This window comes from Penicillium crustosum, assembly GCF_028827405.1.
Source record: "Penicillium crustosum strain IBT 35664 chromosome Unknown utg000001l_segment0_segment0, whole genome shotgun sequence".
Taxonomy (NCBI): domain Eukaryota; kingdom Fungi; phylum Ascomycota; class Eurotiomycetes; order Eurotiales; family Aspergillaceae; genus Penicillium; species Penicillium crustosum.
In genome coordinates this window covers 3764090-3781245 of record NW_026623122.1, presented here as the reverse complement: position 1 = coordinate 3781245, position 17156 = coordinate 3764090, and the positions used below count along the sequence as shown (strand labels likewise).

At 47.1% G+C, this 17156-nt stretch overlaps 8 protein-coding genes across 8 annotated transcripts; 6 read left to right on the top strand and 2 right to left on the bottom strand.

Moving 5' to 3' along the window:
* Window positions 1-4413: 4413 nt before the first annotated feature.
* Window positions 4414-4845, top strand: N7487_001418 (uncharacterized protein; the record flags this gene model as incomplete). The annotated part of the gene is made up of 1 exon (XM_056869166.1): window positions 4414-4845. The coding sequence occupies one exon, from the start codon at window positions 4414-4416 to the stop codon at window positions 4843-4845; it is 432 nt and encodes a 143-aa protein (XP_056733950.1).
* A 76-nt stretch (window positions 4846-4921) lies between these two features.
* N7487_001417 (uncharacterized protein) lies at window positions 4922-6692 on the top strand (the record flags this gene model as incomplete). Its single annotated transcript, XM_056869165.1, has 7 exons — window positions 4922-4948; window positions 5010-5187; window positions 5247-5358; window positions 5416-5703; window positions 5774-6284; window positions 6319-6385; window positions 6457-6692. The coding sequence occupies 7 exons, from the start codon at window positions 4922-4924 to the stop codon at window positions 6690-6692; spliced, it is 1419 nt and encodes a 472-aa protein (XP_056733949.1).
* Window positions 6693-7611: 919 nt separating this feature from the next.
* On the top strand, window positions 7612-8947 carry N7487_001416 (putative zinc metallopeptidase; the record flags this gene model as incomplete). The annotated part of the gene is made up of 2 exons (XM_056869164.1): window positions 7612-7624; window positions 7680-8947. The coding sequence occupies 2 exons, from the start codon at window positions 7612-7614 to the stop codon at window positions 8945-8947; spliced, it is 1281 nt and encodes a 426-aa protein (XP_056733948.1).
* A 184-nt stretch (window positions 8948-9131) lies between these two features.
* N7487_001415 (NAD(P)-dependent alcohol dehydrogenase) lies at window positions 9132-10160 on the top strand (the record flags this gene model as incomplete). Its single annotated transcript, XM_056869163.1, has 1 exon — window positions 9132-10160. The coding sequence occupies one exon, from the start codon at window positions 9132-9134 to the stop codon at window positions 10158-10160; it is 1029 nt and encodes a 342-aa protein (XP_056733947.1).
* Window positions 10161-10956: 796 nt separating this feature from the next.
* On the top strand, window positions 10957-11336 carry N7487_001414 (uncharacterized protein; the record flags this gene model as incomplete). The annotated part of the gene is given in 2 exon segments (XM_056869162.1): window positions 10957-11269; window positions 11287-11336. The coding sequence occupies 2 exon segments, from the start codon at window positions 10957-10959 to the stop codon at window positions 11334-11336; spliced, it is 363 nt and encodes a 120-aa protein (XP_056733946.1).
* A 913-nt stretch (window positions 11337-12249) lies between these two features.
* N7487_001413 (DUF726 domain protein) lies at window positions 12250-14445 on the bottom strand (the record flags this gene model as incomplete). Its single annotated transcript, XM_056869161.1, has 1 exon — window positions 12250-14445. One exon carries the CDS (start codon window positions 14443-14445, stop codon window positions 12250-12252), a length of 2196 nt encoding a protein of 731 aa, XP_056733945.1.
* Window positions 14446-14694: 249 nt separating this feature from the next.
* Window positions 14695-15270, bottom strand: N7487_001412 (uncharacterized protein; the record flags this gene model as incomplete). The annotated part of the gene is made up of 1 exon (XM_056869160.1): window positions 14695-15270. The coding sequence occupies one exon, from the start codon at window positions 15268-15270 to the stop codon at window positions 14695-14697; it is 576 nt and encodes a 191-aa protein (XP_056733944.1).
* A 310-nt stretch (window positions 15271-15580) lies between these two features.
* Window positions 15581-16744, top strand: sec17 (alpha-soluble NSF attachment protein SEC17; the record flags this gene model as incomplete). The annotated part of the gene is made up of 5 exons (XM_056869159.1): window positions 15581-15613; window positions 15697-15820; window positions 15884-16190; window positions 16272-16446; window positions 16505-16744. 5 exons carry the CDS (start codon window positions 15581-15583, stop codon window positions 16742-16744), a joined length of 879 nt encoding a protein of 292 aa, XP_056733943.1.
* Window positions 16745-17156: the final 412 nt, after the last annotated feature.

The window sequence follows — 17156 nt, the reverse complement described above, 5'->3', positions numbered from 1 at the left end:
TTGGACCCCAACATTTGGGGATTCTCACCAGCCTCAATTACCCCTCTCTGCCCCAAGCCATAAGCTCTACACGAGCTCTCATCCAGCGCTTTTTTCATTCTATCCCCAATTTAGGATGACTGCTCAGCCTCAGCCACCAATTTCACTATCTCTGGTTCATGATTCGATACACCAGCCACTGATGTCTTCTTTCTCAGAAACCGATTACTTGCAATTTCTCACTTCTCGTTGCCCGCCGCTCAAGCCAAAGATCCCTATTTGATTATGACCTTGTTTTCGATCTCTTTCTATCTTTTTTCAATTAACCTCGCTTGGCGCGCACGCCAGGCTACCATTTCTTCAATACATTCTCTACCTAGGCAACAGGAAGCCACAATGTTTATACCAAGGGGCTCGAGCCTTCGACTGCGCGCGACAACCTCAAGAAGACAGATTGTTATATTTTTACCATACTATGTTTCATCACACGCCGCCGGACCGTTTATTCAAGGATCATCATGATATGTCCCTCGTGTCACATGTACCCCTCGAGACATTTATGTCCCCATACTAACCGCCGACCAAATTATGGCCGGAGCTAACCCTAGCACAAGGCCAATATCAGTTGTATTATTGCAACCGCTTTCAACAGCCCAGCCGGGCTAGCTCAATCGGTAGAGCGTAAGACTCTTAATCTTAAGGCTGCGGGTTCGACCCCCGCGTTCGGCTATTCCTACAAACCAAACCTGAGATTTCTTTTTTTTTCGTTGATGAAAATTCTGCTTGAGCCTCCATTGCTCATACTCGAAGCTGAGTGGCCAATGTAGGCATTGGTATCCACTAGTGGATCGGGCCGATGCTTGAGAAATGCCAGGCAAATCAACGGAAGATTATGTTTTGCATGCATGGATACCTATCCTACGCATTAACAAACAAATTGTACTTCGTAAATTACATGCATCCGTGCAACATGAAAAAACAATTCCTCAAGTATGACTAGACTAGCAAGGTAAAATCCAGGCCATTTGTGGCTTGACTAGGTCCGAGCGCAAGGCAGAGAACGCCTTGTGCAGATAAGGGCGTGACAAGGTTTGTCCTTCAGCTGGACATGGATCATTGGAGATGATAGTGTATGTAGGCATAGAATTGACCTTTTTTGTTGGTTAACACGCCATATTCTGTATAATTCGTCATTGGGGGCTTTACGTTGCCCGGGTGAGAACCTTCATGAAAAACCGTTACGGATATATATCGCTCAGCTGAGTACTACATACAATGATTGCACTATCGGACCGGTTTTATATCGTGATCCTAGACCTACTTACACACATATGATTCCTAACTCCAATTATTTCTACGAAATATGTCGACTATCTACTTGACCTCGGGAGATCTAGGAGAGAAGTTCTGGACTACTCCCAGTATACCATTCCAGCCAGCATGGCAGCCTACAACAGATTGCGATTCCGACTTGAGAGTGAAACATACCGACGATATTTGCCACCTAGGCTGATCGCAACAGTGTGGTACCTTGTTTGAAGGTTTACTACCCCTCAATCTGGTCATCTGCCTTGAGTATTGTTTTGTAGTGGTAGCCTGAATTCGAAGCGATCGACATGTTGAATCTTCCAGGGCTTTCTTTACCTTCACTCCCCCTCTTTCATATGTCGTGGTAGCCTTGATCCAAAGAAAGTTAGTTGGTTTGTTGCCAATCATATCGCCGTTAGAGAAGTGCACACTGCAGCCTTGAACATCCGACGATGGACGCCAATCTAGATATTGATGTGTAATGAGTATAGCCGGGGGGGGGTTATATCTGTTTCCATTATGTCACTGAAGATCGGTGAGGTTCCTCATTCCAATAAATGCGATAAGCAGACTTACGGTTGGTATGAAAAGAGGAAAATGGGTAGGTATAAGAGGTCATGTGGTCCTGCCTATTTGCTCCCTGGTTATTTAGTCGTAGATACTACGGCTAGTTTCTTCTTTTTCTAGACTGGGCGGTACTTTCTAGACTACTTATTGGTGTAATTGTACTTCATGAGCTGCTAGATGGCATGGTAGTCGAACGGCACCCATGTCTGAAGTGGAAGCCCAACACTTTCTCTCTGGATTTGCAAAGCAAAGCAAACATAATATGTAGCGCCTTGAAACATTCGATAGGGCACTTTAGGGTGATAAAAGAAGAAAATGTCGTAGGCAAGACGTAAGCAGATGGTAGAAGCCCTGGAGAAAGCGGAAGGGGAACAATTACGACTAAGTATGCCACCAGTTCATAACACTCTCATTGGATATTACCTCACCGCTTCATTCATCGTCACAGGCATATACAAGATAAGAATTGCCATCAGCCACTTATATGGCCTTGTTATATTCATTTTAGATGTCTTTTGAGATATCTACTAAGCTATCTTTTAAATGCTTTTAGATATATACGAGGGCGGTAAAAAGGCATATCTCGTTCATGTTTCTACTAAAATTATATTAAATGGACAACATAGAGGAGTGTAGACATTCACAAAGTTACACCATTTAATGTCTCGCCCGACGAGGTAGTGAAGCAGAAGGGAATGAGGAACGTTTGTGCCATCCTAGATTATCTCAGCGAGCATCATTTCACATTCCTCTAATATCTTCTTCTTCTTCTTCTTCTTCTTCTTCTTCTTCTTCTTCTTCTTTCATCTTCCACCCCACGTTGGTATCTTTGTGAGTCTACGTAATGCTTTGTACGAGGCTCGAAGCATCCTTCTGCGGCATTCCTCAACTTCCTACTCGTCTCTTGCAGCCTTCTATGCGCTCTACAACCATGATGGATTTGCTAGAAAAGCTAGAAGAAAATTTTCGTTCTCTTAACATGAAAATGGCCCACCATAACGAGAACAAATGAGACAAGATCACTCACAGATCTCATCCAAGACCAACGTCTGAATTTGAAAAAGGCATGCGGCTAAATTTTAGGCCAAGTCAGTCTTTGATCTAGAGCTGTTAGAAATACCACAGCTGTTTTTTTTTCTCACAAGAAGCGAGCCCAGCGATCAAGAAGTTTGCTTCACAGACGAAAACTAGTATCGTTCCCTACTCATCTTGGTATACTAGACTCATCCATACCATTTTGTACTTGTATATGCTAACTCAAATAGAAACCTCCATGGGAGATTATACACTTGCAACAGGCGGATCACCCGCAAATGAAGTCATGTTGAGATCTCAAATTGACGCCATCATGTTATACACACTTGCTATGATAAAACGCGAGTGTGTGTACAGCCCACATCTTCCCTTTGGCTCTGTTCAGACTACTGACAGTATCAGGTCCTTACATCTTTAGTTTGAGCGAAGTATCAAAACTTGATGGCAAGTCGCAGGAAAAGAATATCTTTCCGGCGTTGTGGACTACTCACTCTGTTTTGGAATGCCCGAGAACTACGAAACCAACCTCTTAATGGTGGAAGCCAAGAAGACTGGCGCTTTAGATAGCGGCATGTTCCAATGCCTCGCATATTCACCACTGAGTTGGAGCCGCCACAGAGGGGGTAAACTCCTTGTTCCTTTTTCTTTTTCCGTTTACCACATCTCTCCTACTCCAAACTTCTCACCGACCTTTCCATCTCACATATGTCACGACATTGACCGCTCATCTCACAGAAAGTTGCATATTAAAGACCTGCTAATCTCGCTTCCTTGGCCTCCCGCTCTGGTAGGTGCCACACGCAGGTCTTGTGGACTTACAGGCCATTCGCTACTGTTTACATAACTGGGATTGCTTTGCCTATGCACTTAGTCCCCAATTTCCACATAGTTGAAACGTTGTCCCGCACCGGGCAATATTTGACACCGAATTGGCATCGCCATAAGAGCATCGTGCTCTGATGACTGTGGGGCATTGTTTTCCTTAGTGCTTTGTTCTTGGTTTGTGTTGCAGATTATTGTGGGGGCTATGAATAGTGTCTCTACCCTACAAATAATAGTAATAGTCCTTCAAATCAACAACAACAGTCACTCGGAACGTAAGCTACAAGGTAGAGCAAGAAAATTAAGGCCCAGGAAACATCAATTCTTGAGGAAATGCATGTAATATCTAAATAAGGCCCACGCCACGTGGAAGATCGGGACAAACTGATTGGAGGAGCATTTAGCCCCACGCCCGTACTATAGCATGATATTCGACGTGAATACATTCACCAACTTCCCTTTTAGGAAATAAGGTAACACATACTTGGGGCGGTAACATCTCTATGAGATGATCTCCCAAACCGGTAATTGCCACATTGATACCTGGGCGCTGGAAATTGCGCTCATCAACTAGGACATACGTTTGGTCTATTTTTGTCGAAAAAGGAGATAACTATAGGGGTATCTATTGTATAAAAGGATGGAAGGCGTTCACTTAATTCCACTATATCTTTCTTTTGGCAACCTACAGTTGAATTCAAAATGCGTTCTATCTTCCTCGGAACGTCCCTTTCGCTCGTTTACGCAGTCAGCGTTACTGCTGTCCCTGGTTCCAGTGCTAAAGCTTCATCTGCAGTACCCTCTGCAACTCCTATCTTTAAGGTACAGAACCTGGCCGCCGCAGCAGACACAACCTCATCGTCCGCATTGTCTTGGAAGGAAGCCAAGTGCACTACCGACATCACCGACGCGACACTGGATCCCACTGCTCGTTGGGAGGCAGCCAAAGCCGACGATGCCCTGAACGAAGCCCTAGATGCCTGGTCTACTTCCGGTGCCGCCAGTGGCCTGGGATTCCCCGAGTTCATCGGCAACTACTTCACCGGTCCGGACAACTGGAACTGTGGAGATATCGGCAACACTCCTTGCTCCACCGTGATGACCTGTAACCAGGCCGACTATCCCGCTGGGTGAGTGGGCCACCGGCTTTTTTTTTTGGATATACAATACACGGAAGTGAAGGTTAACATGGGCACGTAGATATCTGATTATGAATTCTTTCTCCTCTATCCACCAGGTACGTCATCTTTTGCTTGAATTTCACGGGAAGTCGACTAACTAACAATAATCTCTACCAGCTTCATCAACAAACCTATGACGCTCTCGGAGATGCCCTTAACACAATGCAAAATGACATTGGTCACTTTGCGAACGTCTTTGCGCCTCAGGCCGAAGACAACTCCGAAATATTCAAGTACATTATCGATGCCGTGGTCTTGGTGGCTAGCATTGGCAGCTCCTTCGCTTGGAATATTGGTAGGTGTATATTCTGGTGGCAACGTGTGTGTGGTGTTAATGATGTATCACAATTGTAGCGTTCAAGGGCCTCGCTATGGCCACATCGAAGTGGTTCTCGATGGGAAAAGACGTCACCAACGCAGCACTTATCTCCTTTTCCACCGCGATGGGTAAAGACTCCATGCAGTCGTGAGTTATATCATCCTTCTTAGGTTTATTCTTAAGCTAAATTATACCTACAAACAGCGCTAAAGATGCATTGGGCACCCAGAATGGAATTTCCTCCGCCCTTGGAACTTATTTCTCGGCCTGGACTGGCTTAGAGAGCGGATATATCACCTCACTCTTTGCCGGAGAGAGCGATGAGGTTTCAATTGATGCTCTGAAAACCCTGACTGCCAACGGCTCGATGCTTCTACTTTCGCCTAAAGTAGATCTGAGTGGAATGACTTCCCAGGCCGAAAAGATCCTCTACGGACAGTTGATTCCGGCTGCTTGGGCGATATCCCCTGAAACCCTCTATCCCCGCATTCTGTAAGAGAAACATCCTTATATCATTTCCCGAATAGGACGAAGTTACTAACCAGTCACCTTTTATTGGCAGGCGGAAGGCCGGAGCTTGTTCTACGTCGATTGACGGAGATGTTCTCAGTTACATGTCTAAGGACACTCTAGTCGGCGGATATGTCTGTTACAATAACGACGCTTTCTATGTCGTGAACATCAATACCTCTCCTGGAATGCAGCCTTTCGAGGCCCTCCCTGGAGGAAATCACCAAACCCTTAATGGCAATGACTGGGGCGGTGTCATCCTCGAGGATATGGTCCAAAGCTCGTACCAGGCATATCAGCTGAATGGCAACGCAAATGGCTATGAAATGCCCGCTCTGTCGAAGATTATTGACGGTTCAGGCACAGAGGGTGATTTGGTTTTCGAGAATGGAATCCGCACCCCGGGATTCTTCACCCTGCCAATCTGCGACGATATCGAGGCAGCATCCAATACTGTCGAGGGGGGTGATGCAAAGGGGAAATACTGGCCTTGCGATGCACCCGCGGGATACAATGCTGGTGGAACTAACGTGGTGCGTATCCAACAAAAAGAAGAGCATCTAGTATGAAGATTTTTGCTAACATGAAATCATGAAGCACGTCAACAACGGATGTATCAATGTGAATGGTGAGAATATCTGCAAGTCTCAAACCAAGTACACCAGTATGTTTCCACGATTCTCAAATTCTCATTCTGTGTGGATCGGTATACTCACAAGACAATAGACATTGCAGACCAAAGCACCGGCGACATTACCGCGACCATCTACGCCCAGTTCAATGGTGACGACAAGACGGACTACAAAGTTACTCCTGGTTGTAAGCTGGAAGCTTCCTGGCCCCGCGCGTATGGTGACGTCTACTTCGGAGCCAATAACTGCCTGTATGATTCCACTGGTACGAACATCAACGGCCAGTGTTGCACCGAGACAACCACGGACTCGGTTCTCAACCCGTACTACGGATATTAGGTGGGTGAGTTGGTTTGGACGGTAGATGACACTGAAGGTGTCAAGTACTATATGAGGAGCTGTCGTATTCTCATTACGAGGATATCACACCCAGCTGCTTAGATCAGGCGGATCATGGCCGGTTTGTTCTTTATTCTAATTTAGAGGAATCAATTGTTTGTCCTTGTTCCAAGGAAAATACTAGATACCATATATGTAACATGAGGTCCAATCAGTTCGCGCAGGAATTCTTTCTAGTGTGGCATCCTGGTCAACACCAGCCTTTACCACACACACAACATTTAAGACTCATTGAAACACATGGAACAAAAATAAAAGAGCAAAAAAGAAATCTCAGGTTTGGTTTTTAGGAATAGCCGAACGCGGGGGTCGAACCCGCAGCCTTAAGATTAAGAGTCTTACGCTCTACCGATTGAGCTAGCCCGGCCGGGCTGTTGAAGACGGTAAGAGAATGTGGCTATTTATGGGAGTGATAATATTGTTGGAGGCAATACGAAGTGGTTGGCTAAGATATGACCATTGGAGGCACTTCTTGATCGAGATATATGTTATTTTCTAGTTTTGGATAGAGACAGAAAATTTTAGTAGTTTGCTGCCTCATGGTTAAGGCTAATTATTTGATAGAGTGGCACGGAGTCCTCCATAGTCGATAATAGTGAAGACTATCTCCTAAAGATAGAGTAGAGACCGGAATGATCGGCAATTGGCGAGCAAAGATATGCAAAGATCCAATTGCGGGGAAATGATTCGAGGGGTTTGCCGATGAGGTGGATTGGTCGCCTACTGGAAGATAAATGACGGGGCCTATATGGGGCCAATTGTCCGATCTGCTCGGATATATAAACCCCGGATGAATACAGGGATATACTGGACAATTTACTTTCCTAACGCAACTACATACTTTGATATTACCTCCAACATGCAAGTAAAAGGTACTACTACCTAAACTATATCAATTGAAGAGTATAAATACTCACACCTATACAGAAGACAACAGCAATGACCTAGCCGACGTCATCAATCGCTACAGGCCAGATCTACAGCCCTTCGAAGATGTCTATCGCCACCTCCACACCAACCCCGAATTATCAGGCCAAGAAGAACAAACAGCAAAAATAGCATCCGACCACCTCAAATCAATTGGCTTTGAAGTCCACACAAAAATCGGCGGCCATGGCGTGGCAGGAGTCCTGCGCAACGGGACCGGCCCAAGAATCCTCCTACGGGCGGATATGGACGCATTACCCGTAGAAGAACAAACCGGTCTACCATATGCAAGCACCCGACACGTCAAAGATGAAACCGGAGCCGATAAACCCGTAATGCACGCCTGCGGACACGACTCGCACGTCGCAACGCTAATGGCCGCTGCGACGCTCCTGCAATGCGCGCGCGACCATTGGTCCGGAACCCTGATCTGTATCTTCCAGCCCTCCGAGGAAAATCTCAATGGTGCACAGGCGATGCTGGATGACGGGCTATACGACAAGATTCCCAAGCCGGAGCTTGTGCTCGCGCAGCATGTAATGCGCATGCGCGCCGGGACGGTCAATCTCCGCGCTGGCCCGTTGCTGACTGCCGCTGATTCCTTTAACGTCCGCGTCTTTGGGCGTGGAGGTCATGGGTCTGCGCCGCATACGACTATCGATCCGATTGTGGTCGGTGCGGCGATCGTTATGCGACTACAGACTATCGTTTCGCGAGAAGTCACCCCTGGGAAGTTGGCTGTTGTTAGCTGTGGTAGTATTCATGCTGGACAATCGCCGAATATCATCCCGGCGTATTTGGATTTGCAATTGAATGTGCGGACTTACGATGCGGAGGTGCGAAAGCGCGTGTGTGCTTCCATTCATCGCATTATTGAAGGTGAATGTCTGGCTGCTGGAGTTGAGCAGAAACCTGAGATTAAGCTTACTTATTCGACACCGTCGACTATTAATGATGGGAAGACTATTGATGCTCTTCGTGAGACTTTCAGTCCATACTTTGGTGATCGGCTAGTTGATATGGAGCCTCCGACTGCTAGTGAGGACTTTTCTTTGCTGGCGACTGCCGTGGGCGCACCTTATGTTATGTGGATGTTTGGTGGAACTGATCCTGAGACTTGGGATAATGCTGTTGCTAAGGGGACTGTTGATGAACTGCCTAGTAACCACTCGCCGTTCTATGCGCCGGTTATCCAACCGACATTGTGTACGGGCGTAGATGCTATGGCACTCGGGGCATTGACTTTCCTGCACAAAAAAGGAGTATAGATATTATTCGATTTGCATAAATACCATTCAAGTATCCAAGACATAATTTCCACCCCCTGACGCTAAAATGTACAAAGTGAGACAAGGCAAAGTTGCGGGTGAGGTCATCAACTTCCCTTAAAAAAAAGTGGCAACATCACATCTCTCAGCATCACATCAAAACAACATATACATCAAATCCAAAATGGCATCTGCCCAACCCACACAAATGAAAGCCTGGCATTACTCCAGCACAACCAACGGGCTGGAAAAGAACCTCTATTTTGACGCGTCGGCACGCGCACCACCAGCCGTCCACGGCAACAATGTCCTAGTCCAAGTCCTCTCAGCTTCGCTGAACCCTGCCGACTACAAAGTCCCCGAAATGGGCCTAGTAGGCCTAGTAGCACAAAAATTCGTCATCGGCACACCCGCCTCACCGGGAATGGATTTCTGCGGACGCGTGGTTGTCTCCGGCGACGACGCGACCGAGTTTTTACCCGGCCAGCTCGTGTACGGCTGTCTTAGCCAGCCCGGCCAATTTGGTTCTTTGGGCGAGTACCTAGTGGCATCTGCTAGTCTGCTTGCGCATGTGCCGGAGGGTGTGGAGGTTGATCATGCGGCGTGCATTGGCATTGCCGGACAGACGGCGTACCAGTCGTTGGCTGGGTACGTCAGTGCCGGTGATAAGGTGTTTATTAACGGCGGTTCTGGAGGATGTGGAATTTTCGCGATTCAAATTGCTAAGGAGATGGGATGTCATGTTACTACTACTTGCTCGACGAAGAATGTGGAGTTTGTTCGTGGACTGGGCGCTGATGAGGTTATTGATTACTCGGTCGAGGAGGATTTGATTGCTACGCTGCGTAATCGTGGAGTTGTATTTGATCATATTGTTGATCATATTGGATACCCTGCGCCAATGTATCGCGAGTCGCATCACTTCTTGGCGGCTGGGAAGACATTTGTGCAGGTTGGTGCGTCGGGCGTGGGGACTTTCGTTGATCGGTTGATTTGGCCGAGTTTCTTGGGTGGTGGAAAGAGGAAGTATGTTGTCTTTTTCTTCAAGAACACTCGTGAGGATCTTGTGAAGATGGGGGAATGGGTGCAAAAGGGGGCTGTCAAGATTCAGCTGGATACTGCCTACGAGTTTGAGGATGCTGTGAAAGCATTTGAGAAGCTTCGCTCTGTCCGTGCCAGAGGAAAGATTGTTGTGCATGTGGCTAAGCCATAAGGTGAGGTCAATACAAATATTCTTTGTCAGTCGAAGTGGTCATTTTAGGGTTTGATAAGACTACCTCTCCGCGCCGAATCGGGAAATCATCTGAGAAAGGCATAGTACCAAGCTTCAACGTAAACTTGACGATATATCTGACTATGCAAGTGGAATGAAATGATCTTCCATCCTGATCTAGTGTTCTCTTTTTCTTCCTCTTCATAGCTCATCACTTTTCAATCATCAACAAGTTGAATATATTTGCTTGTTCAAGATGCAATTTCCATTATTCCCTTGTCTGGGTATATTTGCTAGGCTTCCCATAGAGATTCGCCTGATGATATGGGAGTACCTCTTCTCGACCCTCCGCATACAACCACTGAAGGACATTCTACCCAAGCACAACCCCCTATCCATTCTTTGCACCAGTCGATACCTTTACAATGAGGTTTCGTCCCATTTATTCCACGACTCCGTTCAACACATCTCACTGAACCCAGAATATGACGAGGGGAAGTGGATGGTCATACAATTGAAATCCAGAACCGTGGACATCAAGTGGATTCTCAGAAACAGAGCAGACGCCGCTAGACATTTCCACAACTTCCCGCATTCGAAAACGACGCTGAACATACATATCAATCCCCCAGATTCAACAGATCCTGGTCAAATGATGTTGATATGGCAGAAAGCCAACGCGCTAGTCGATCTTCTAATTAGCACCACTCGGTCAAATATAATGGTATCCACAAATGGTATATGGCATTCAGACCCACCAGCTCACTGGCAACGAGACAAAGATACATTTTACGAAATGGGTGGTCTACAGGAGACAATCAAGTCCAACAAATACCGTCCCGACTCCGACATTGCTGTCTTACCCTTCCTGCGTCTGGAACTATGGGTCAAAGATTCAGCAACAAATGTGCCCACCATGTCAGACGATGTATACGTGCACTTACACCGGCGTCTCGTATCTTTATTCGATCAAACCGGCATCGAGTCTCGATTAAAGAAGCTTCTCTGCATGAACCAAGACATAGCCGCCCAGCAAATTGAAAGCTCACTGATCGACACCAACATGTTCTTGGAAACAAGCCTGGATGAACTACCGGGCGAAACAGCAAGTATGCTTCGTCTTGAGAGATTCAGAAACTGGTTCAAAGACGGCACGAGCTGGGAATCGTCATATGAAACACAACTCTACAACCAATTATGTACCTGTCCCTGGGTTGTCATGAATACGGATCCGTGGCTCCATCAATCGAATCAGAGATATATCATGCTAATTCTACTACACCATGCTATGTATGCGTTCAAATCAGATTCATATGACGGACTTGGGATTTTTGACAATTCAAGAATATATATCAGATGGGACCAGGGATTGTGGTCAGAGATGTTTCCATTTGGTCTTCCGCCGCTCAGCAATGTTCAAATCTGGCTTTCGAGGTTCTGGCCAGATAACTACCAGTTTCGAAAATTTCATGCCTATACGGATTGGTTATATCGACGACGGGCAGAGGAAACTGAGGTCGAGGAATGTAGATGTCCACTTGTACACCGTTTGATCTTGTGGGGCCGTTGAAGGGTTTCGAGGTTGGATTTATTGGTGAATACCAGAGGTAATAGTATGTGTGGGATCTTTTAGTTCAGCTCGGATTGGACAGTCATTATTGGTGCAGCAATATAATATCCACCAGGCTGAAGGAATGATAAGTATTATGGGTTGATTGGAATATTGGAATATTGGAATCTGCTTCATGTCTCTTGTGAAGGAAATTAGCTAAGGATACCAACAGATCATGTTCTTAGTACGAATTGTTTATTTTTATACTTGAGACAGAATAGGAGGCATTCTGCTTTTAGACGTCGTGTTTGGAAGCTATCGCCGCACCTGCAAACTTACTATATTCCAGCTATACCAACATGGGAGACAGCAATAAGAGGAGGGATATCTAGTAAAAAGACATCTAACAAAACATCTAGAAAGACCACTAAAAAAATGGCTGAAGGCTGCGTAAGCGGCCGACTATTTTTGTTGTATTAAACGAGTTATACTTGAGAGATGTCTCCGAATGCTTATATGATAGATAAAAATCCTCAACTAGAGAGCAGAATGCTTAGAGGGATCCTCCTTCAAAGGCGCCGAATAATCATCGTCGTCCATATCAAGCATTTCAATCCGGTGCGTCGTCATATTCTCCTGAGTCTGTGCTTCGACCTTCTTCTGCAACCGTGCATCTTCCCCAAAACCATCCTCGCTGTTCAGGGTCGCACGAGCATCAGATGATTCCCGGTCTTTAACACCAGCCGCACGCTCATTCTCCAACCGCTCCTTCTCCTGTCGCTTGTCCTCATCAGCGAGAGCAGCTTCTTCGCGCTCAATCTCACTGGGATCAAGGTCTTGAAGCCCGATAAGTGTAAGAATTCTGCCAAGCAGAAACTGGTAACGCAGGTGGCCGCTGATCATTTCGCTTACGTTGAGGTTCTCAACACCTGGAACACCTTCAACTGGCTGCAATCCGGCGACACCGAGTTGAAGGCTGCTTGTTCGGTAGAGGAAAGCGAGGACGGAGTCATTCTCAGAGAACACATTCACAACACGTCCGCTTACGACACTGCGAATCTTTTGCCAGTCCTCTGTGTCTGAAGGAGTGGGTGATCCCATCATAATTACTGACTCAACCAGGCCGTAGGCGTTTCTCCTTTCTAGACTTTGAAGGCAGGAGAAAATCAGCCGAGATCCCAGAGAATACCCCATCAGGGTCACGGGTCGTTCTCCCTGTGCTTTGTTGATCAGGGCATCCGCGAGAACCTCACCCGCTTTGTCGGCGCGGGCTTTGGCCACGCTGAACGGGTTGTCCACGACGCCAGCAACTTTCATAAGACCTAGGGGAAGCATCACCGCGCTCATGAGCGTGGAAAAGACAGTACGAGCCAAGACCTCACGTCCGGCAACTGACCATGCTGCGCTAGTCACAAGAGCCGAAATCGCGTTACCCAAGTTCATCAAAGGCTCCATCTCCCAGCGAAGACCGAATACTTCAGAGTCGGCACCAATCACCCGCCATGGGACCACGAAGTTCGACTCCTCCTTGACCCAACCGGTGACACCGATGGTAACTCGTAAACGATGATCTTGCTCGGCGGACTTCTTATCCGCAGACTCTTTATCTGCAGACTCCTTAAATTTGCCGTTCCGGCGGCGTTCTCCTCGGATCGGTATGAATGCAAAGTCATCCACCTCGCGGGCGTACTTCTCCATCATGCGACCAGTCATACGTCCACCATAAGCCCCAAACAAGCCGCCGACAACAACGCTACTTCCGGCCAAAGTACCCAGAAGCCCAGCAGCCGCGGTAGCGCCAAGTCCCAATCCGCCCAAGACAGTTCCTAGGCCCGCCGCTACCAATGGGGCTGCGAGCCCGCCAGTGAGGCCAATCAAAGCTGCTCCAGCCACAGATGCAATACCAACTTTCCATTTCCTCATGTCATCCTTTTTCTTTGGTTGCTCTTTGGTATCTTGGTCTGCTGAGAGTGCTAAGGCTGTCTGCAGCAATCCGCGTGCGACACTGACTTCGTCTTGATTGAGTATGTTGATATCTATGTTCAGACTGGACGTGACATTCAACATCAAGACTCTTGAATAAGCACTGTAGTGCTCTAGGCTGAGCATTAAAAGGAGAAGGGAGTGAAGAATAAGCAGTCTTGTTGCTTTAGGAAGTTTAGCCAAGGGTGTTTCCACGGGGTGGTATATTTCTTGTAATTTGGCCATTCTATCTTTATCCTCATCCAATGGAAGATCATCAGACTTGGCAGCATCCTGCAGCTCTTCTTGGCCTTCCTTTTTCCCCTGACCATCATCATCTTTATTGACGACCGCGCCAACACGCAAAAGGACAGAATCCCTCCAATCCTCGAAAGCAGAGAGAGCTGTGACTTTTTCTTGAGGACTCAACGGCTTGCCATTAGAGCCATGCCGCGGGCTTCCGTTGTTTCCTGAAGCCTCCTTGCCTTGTGGTCTTGGGGGCAAGGGTGGCGTGTCTTCATCGCGTTCCGCCTCCGGAGATGGACGCGAACTGGAGCGATTGGGAGAGTTATTCTTTGGATTTGTATGCTCGTAAAGCTCCAAAATGCGAACCCGCATTGACTCAGCTACCTCAGCAACGAGGACAGTTAAGTCAGCACGCTGCGACCGGTCCAAGATCGATGATAGATCTTGACCGCGATCACTTTCTGAAGCATTGGATTGCTTGGATTCAAAGAATCCACCATGTTTTTCTTTGAAATTTTTGAACATTGGCGCCAAATAAAGGTGAAAAAGGAGTTGACAACTTTTGAAGGAGCAAACAGGCAGAAGCTGTTGTTCCAAGTTTGGAGAGGGGCGATGCTGTCATGGCCCCCGATAGTCACGGGTATCGGATCCGCTTACTCCGCCAATAACCTGAGGCAGAAACATCTGAGCATGTTGATATCACACTGTTTTGCTTCATGCGGAATATATATGCCCCCTGGGTATACCAATGCCGTAGAAAGTTGAGAGAACAACTCAATTGTCGATTTCAACAACAAAATATTTCCCCTTTGTCTTGGTCGCGGACCCGAGCGCATTCCCATCCCAAGCTGTTCCATCCGGACGATCGTTTTTCTCACCTGGGATACGTTGGATTTTCCCCCTGCGTCCGGACACCTTTTCCTTAGCCAGAGCCTCCTTGAGTTTTTCGATTCCAATAGTTTCTTCTTCCATAGCAGCAGGACTTTCGTCGCGAATTCTAGCCAGCGGCGCGACGCCGGTAGTATCAACAAGTTGGATCTCCTTCACAAAATGGATTTGAGACTCGAGTGTATCAAGCATCGACTGCTCTTCTTCTTGATTGGCAGGCTGAGGAAGAGCCGAGATGCGGAGTAGGTGATGGAGTTGTTTCGGCGTGATTGATGGCGGCGGCTTTGAAGCTGGGTTCGGGAGCAGCGACCGGACAGACCAGTTCGGTGCGCCAAGTATGAACTCAATGTTTGCACTGTCGGATTTTCCAGAAGAATAGAAGCGAGAGAATGTTGTATTGAGTCGAGAAGGACCTGGGCGCAGCGACTTGGATAGCCGAGCAGCAGTGCGAAGAGAGGTCATTGTAGAGTATCTGGGGATGAGAACCTTTTCTGTGTGAAAATAAAGGAAGGAACGTAATCAAGTGAGATATAAAACACGGCCTAATATGAACAGTGCAGTGTAAAAGGAGCCAAAATCACAAGTTACCAAAGTCGTTGGTCAACACCGGGGAGCTTAGGCGGATACCGAAAAATAAGTGACACCGCCTCCACGGGCCCGCCGATCGATGCTCTCATCGATAGCAGCCCCGTTTGGCCACAACACTCCAACTTCACATCGAACATCTGCGGACTACTGCCTATTGCAGGAAAACCAGACACATACACTCAAGATGACTCAAGATCCCCGTGTCCTGCTCCAAAAGGTACATGCTTCCCCGCCTTGATTGCATAGGCAATGACGATAGTCCACATAGCTGACCAGACCTCGCCTGTTGCGATGAAATAGGCCGACAAGGCGCTCTCTGGTGCCAGTGGCGGCTTCAGCTGGTTTGGAGGAAGAGCAGAGAAGTATGAGAGTGCCGCAGATTTGTATACTCAGGCTGCAAATGCATTCCGAGTACAGAAAATGAGTAGGATACCTACCCCGCGACCTAGCTGGTTAAGCCAGATGACTGATGTGTGTCCTCAAACAGACAAGGAGGCCGGCCAGGCTTTCGAGAAAGCTGCCTCCATCCAAACTCAGAACCTAAACGAACCCGACGATGCTGCCAATAACCTCCAGGAAGCTTTCAAGGTCTATCGCAAGACAGACCCCGAGGATGCTGCTCGTGTCCTTTCCAGTGCCATCCAGCACTACGTACTACGAGGAAACTTGCGCCGCGCAGCGACACAGCAGCAGTACCTGGCTGAGCTGTATGAGGTGGAGCTTGGAGATATGAAGAAGGCCCTGGAAGCGTACGAGAAGGCCGCCGATTGGTTCGAGGGTGATAACGCTGAGGCGTATGTATCCCATGATTTGATTGATATACATCAATTCGAAAAAAAAAAAAACAACATGGCTGACATATACTCCAAATATAGCCTTGCAAACAAGCACTACCTCAAGGTGGCGGACCTGGCCGCCCTGGAAAGTGATTACTACAAGGCCATCACCAACTACGAACGCATCGGCCGCAGCTCTATTAACAACCACCTGATGAAGTGGTCTGTGAAGGATTATCTCCTGAAGGCAGGCATCTGTCACCTTGCCACAAAAGTATGCTGTTCCTATCTTATTGTTTTGATAGGAAACAAAGTATTAATTACATATTTAGGATCTTGTTGAGACTAACCGTGCTTTGGAATCATACCGTGAACTTGATCCTTCCTTTGCTGGGACAAGGGAGCACCAGCTACTCGTGGACCTGACCCAGGCCGTTGAGGGTGGTGACCAGGAGGGCTTCGCTGACAAGCTCTTCCAGTTTGACCAGCTCAGCAAGTTGGACAAGTGGAAGACAACTCTCCTTCTGCGGATCAAGAATAACATCGAGGAAGCTGAGGAGGACTTCTCGTAAATGGCGAATGATTTCTTCAGTGATTCCCCGCGTGTGATGTCTAGAGAATATGATTCTCGAGTTTTTGGCTTCTTTGTTCGTTTGTTTATCTTGAGAATTTTTCTGGTCTGGAAATGAAAACAGATCAATGCTACCTACCATCCATTGCTTCCAGTGGTTTATTTTATCTGACACTTCCTGGTGATATTTATCACCTTTCGCCTGGGAACATCAAATCCTTATATCCTCAATTCTGGCCTTTCAGATACTACTGTTAAATACGGAATTCAAGTGCAGAAGATTCGTAATTCATCATTTTAAGATGCCTCGGGTCTATATGTACTTTTTGGGTGTCTCAAGCTCCCTTCAATAGCAGAGCTGCCCCCATCATGTAATCAGTTCAGTCAAATGGTATCATATCATCCACCTCGCC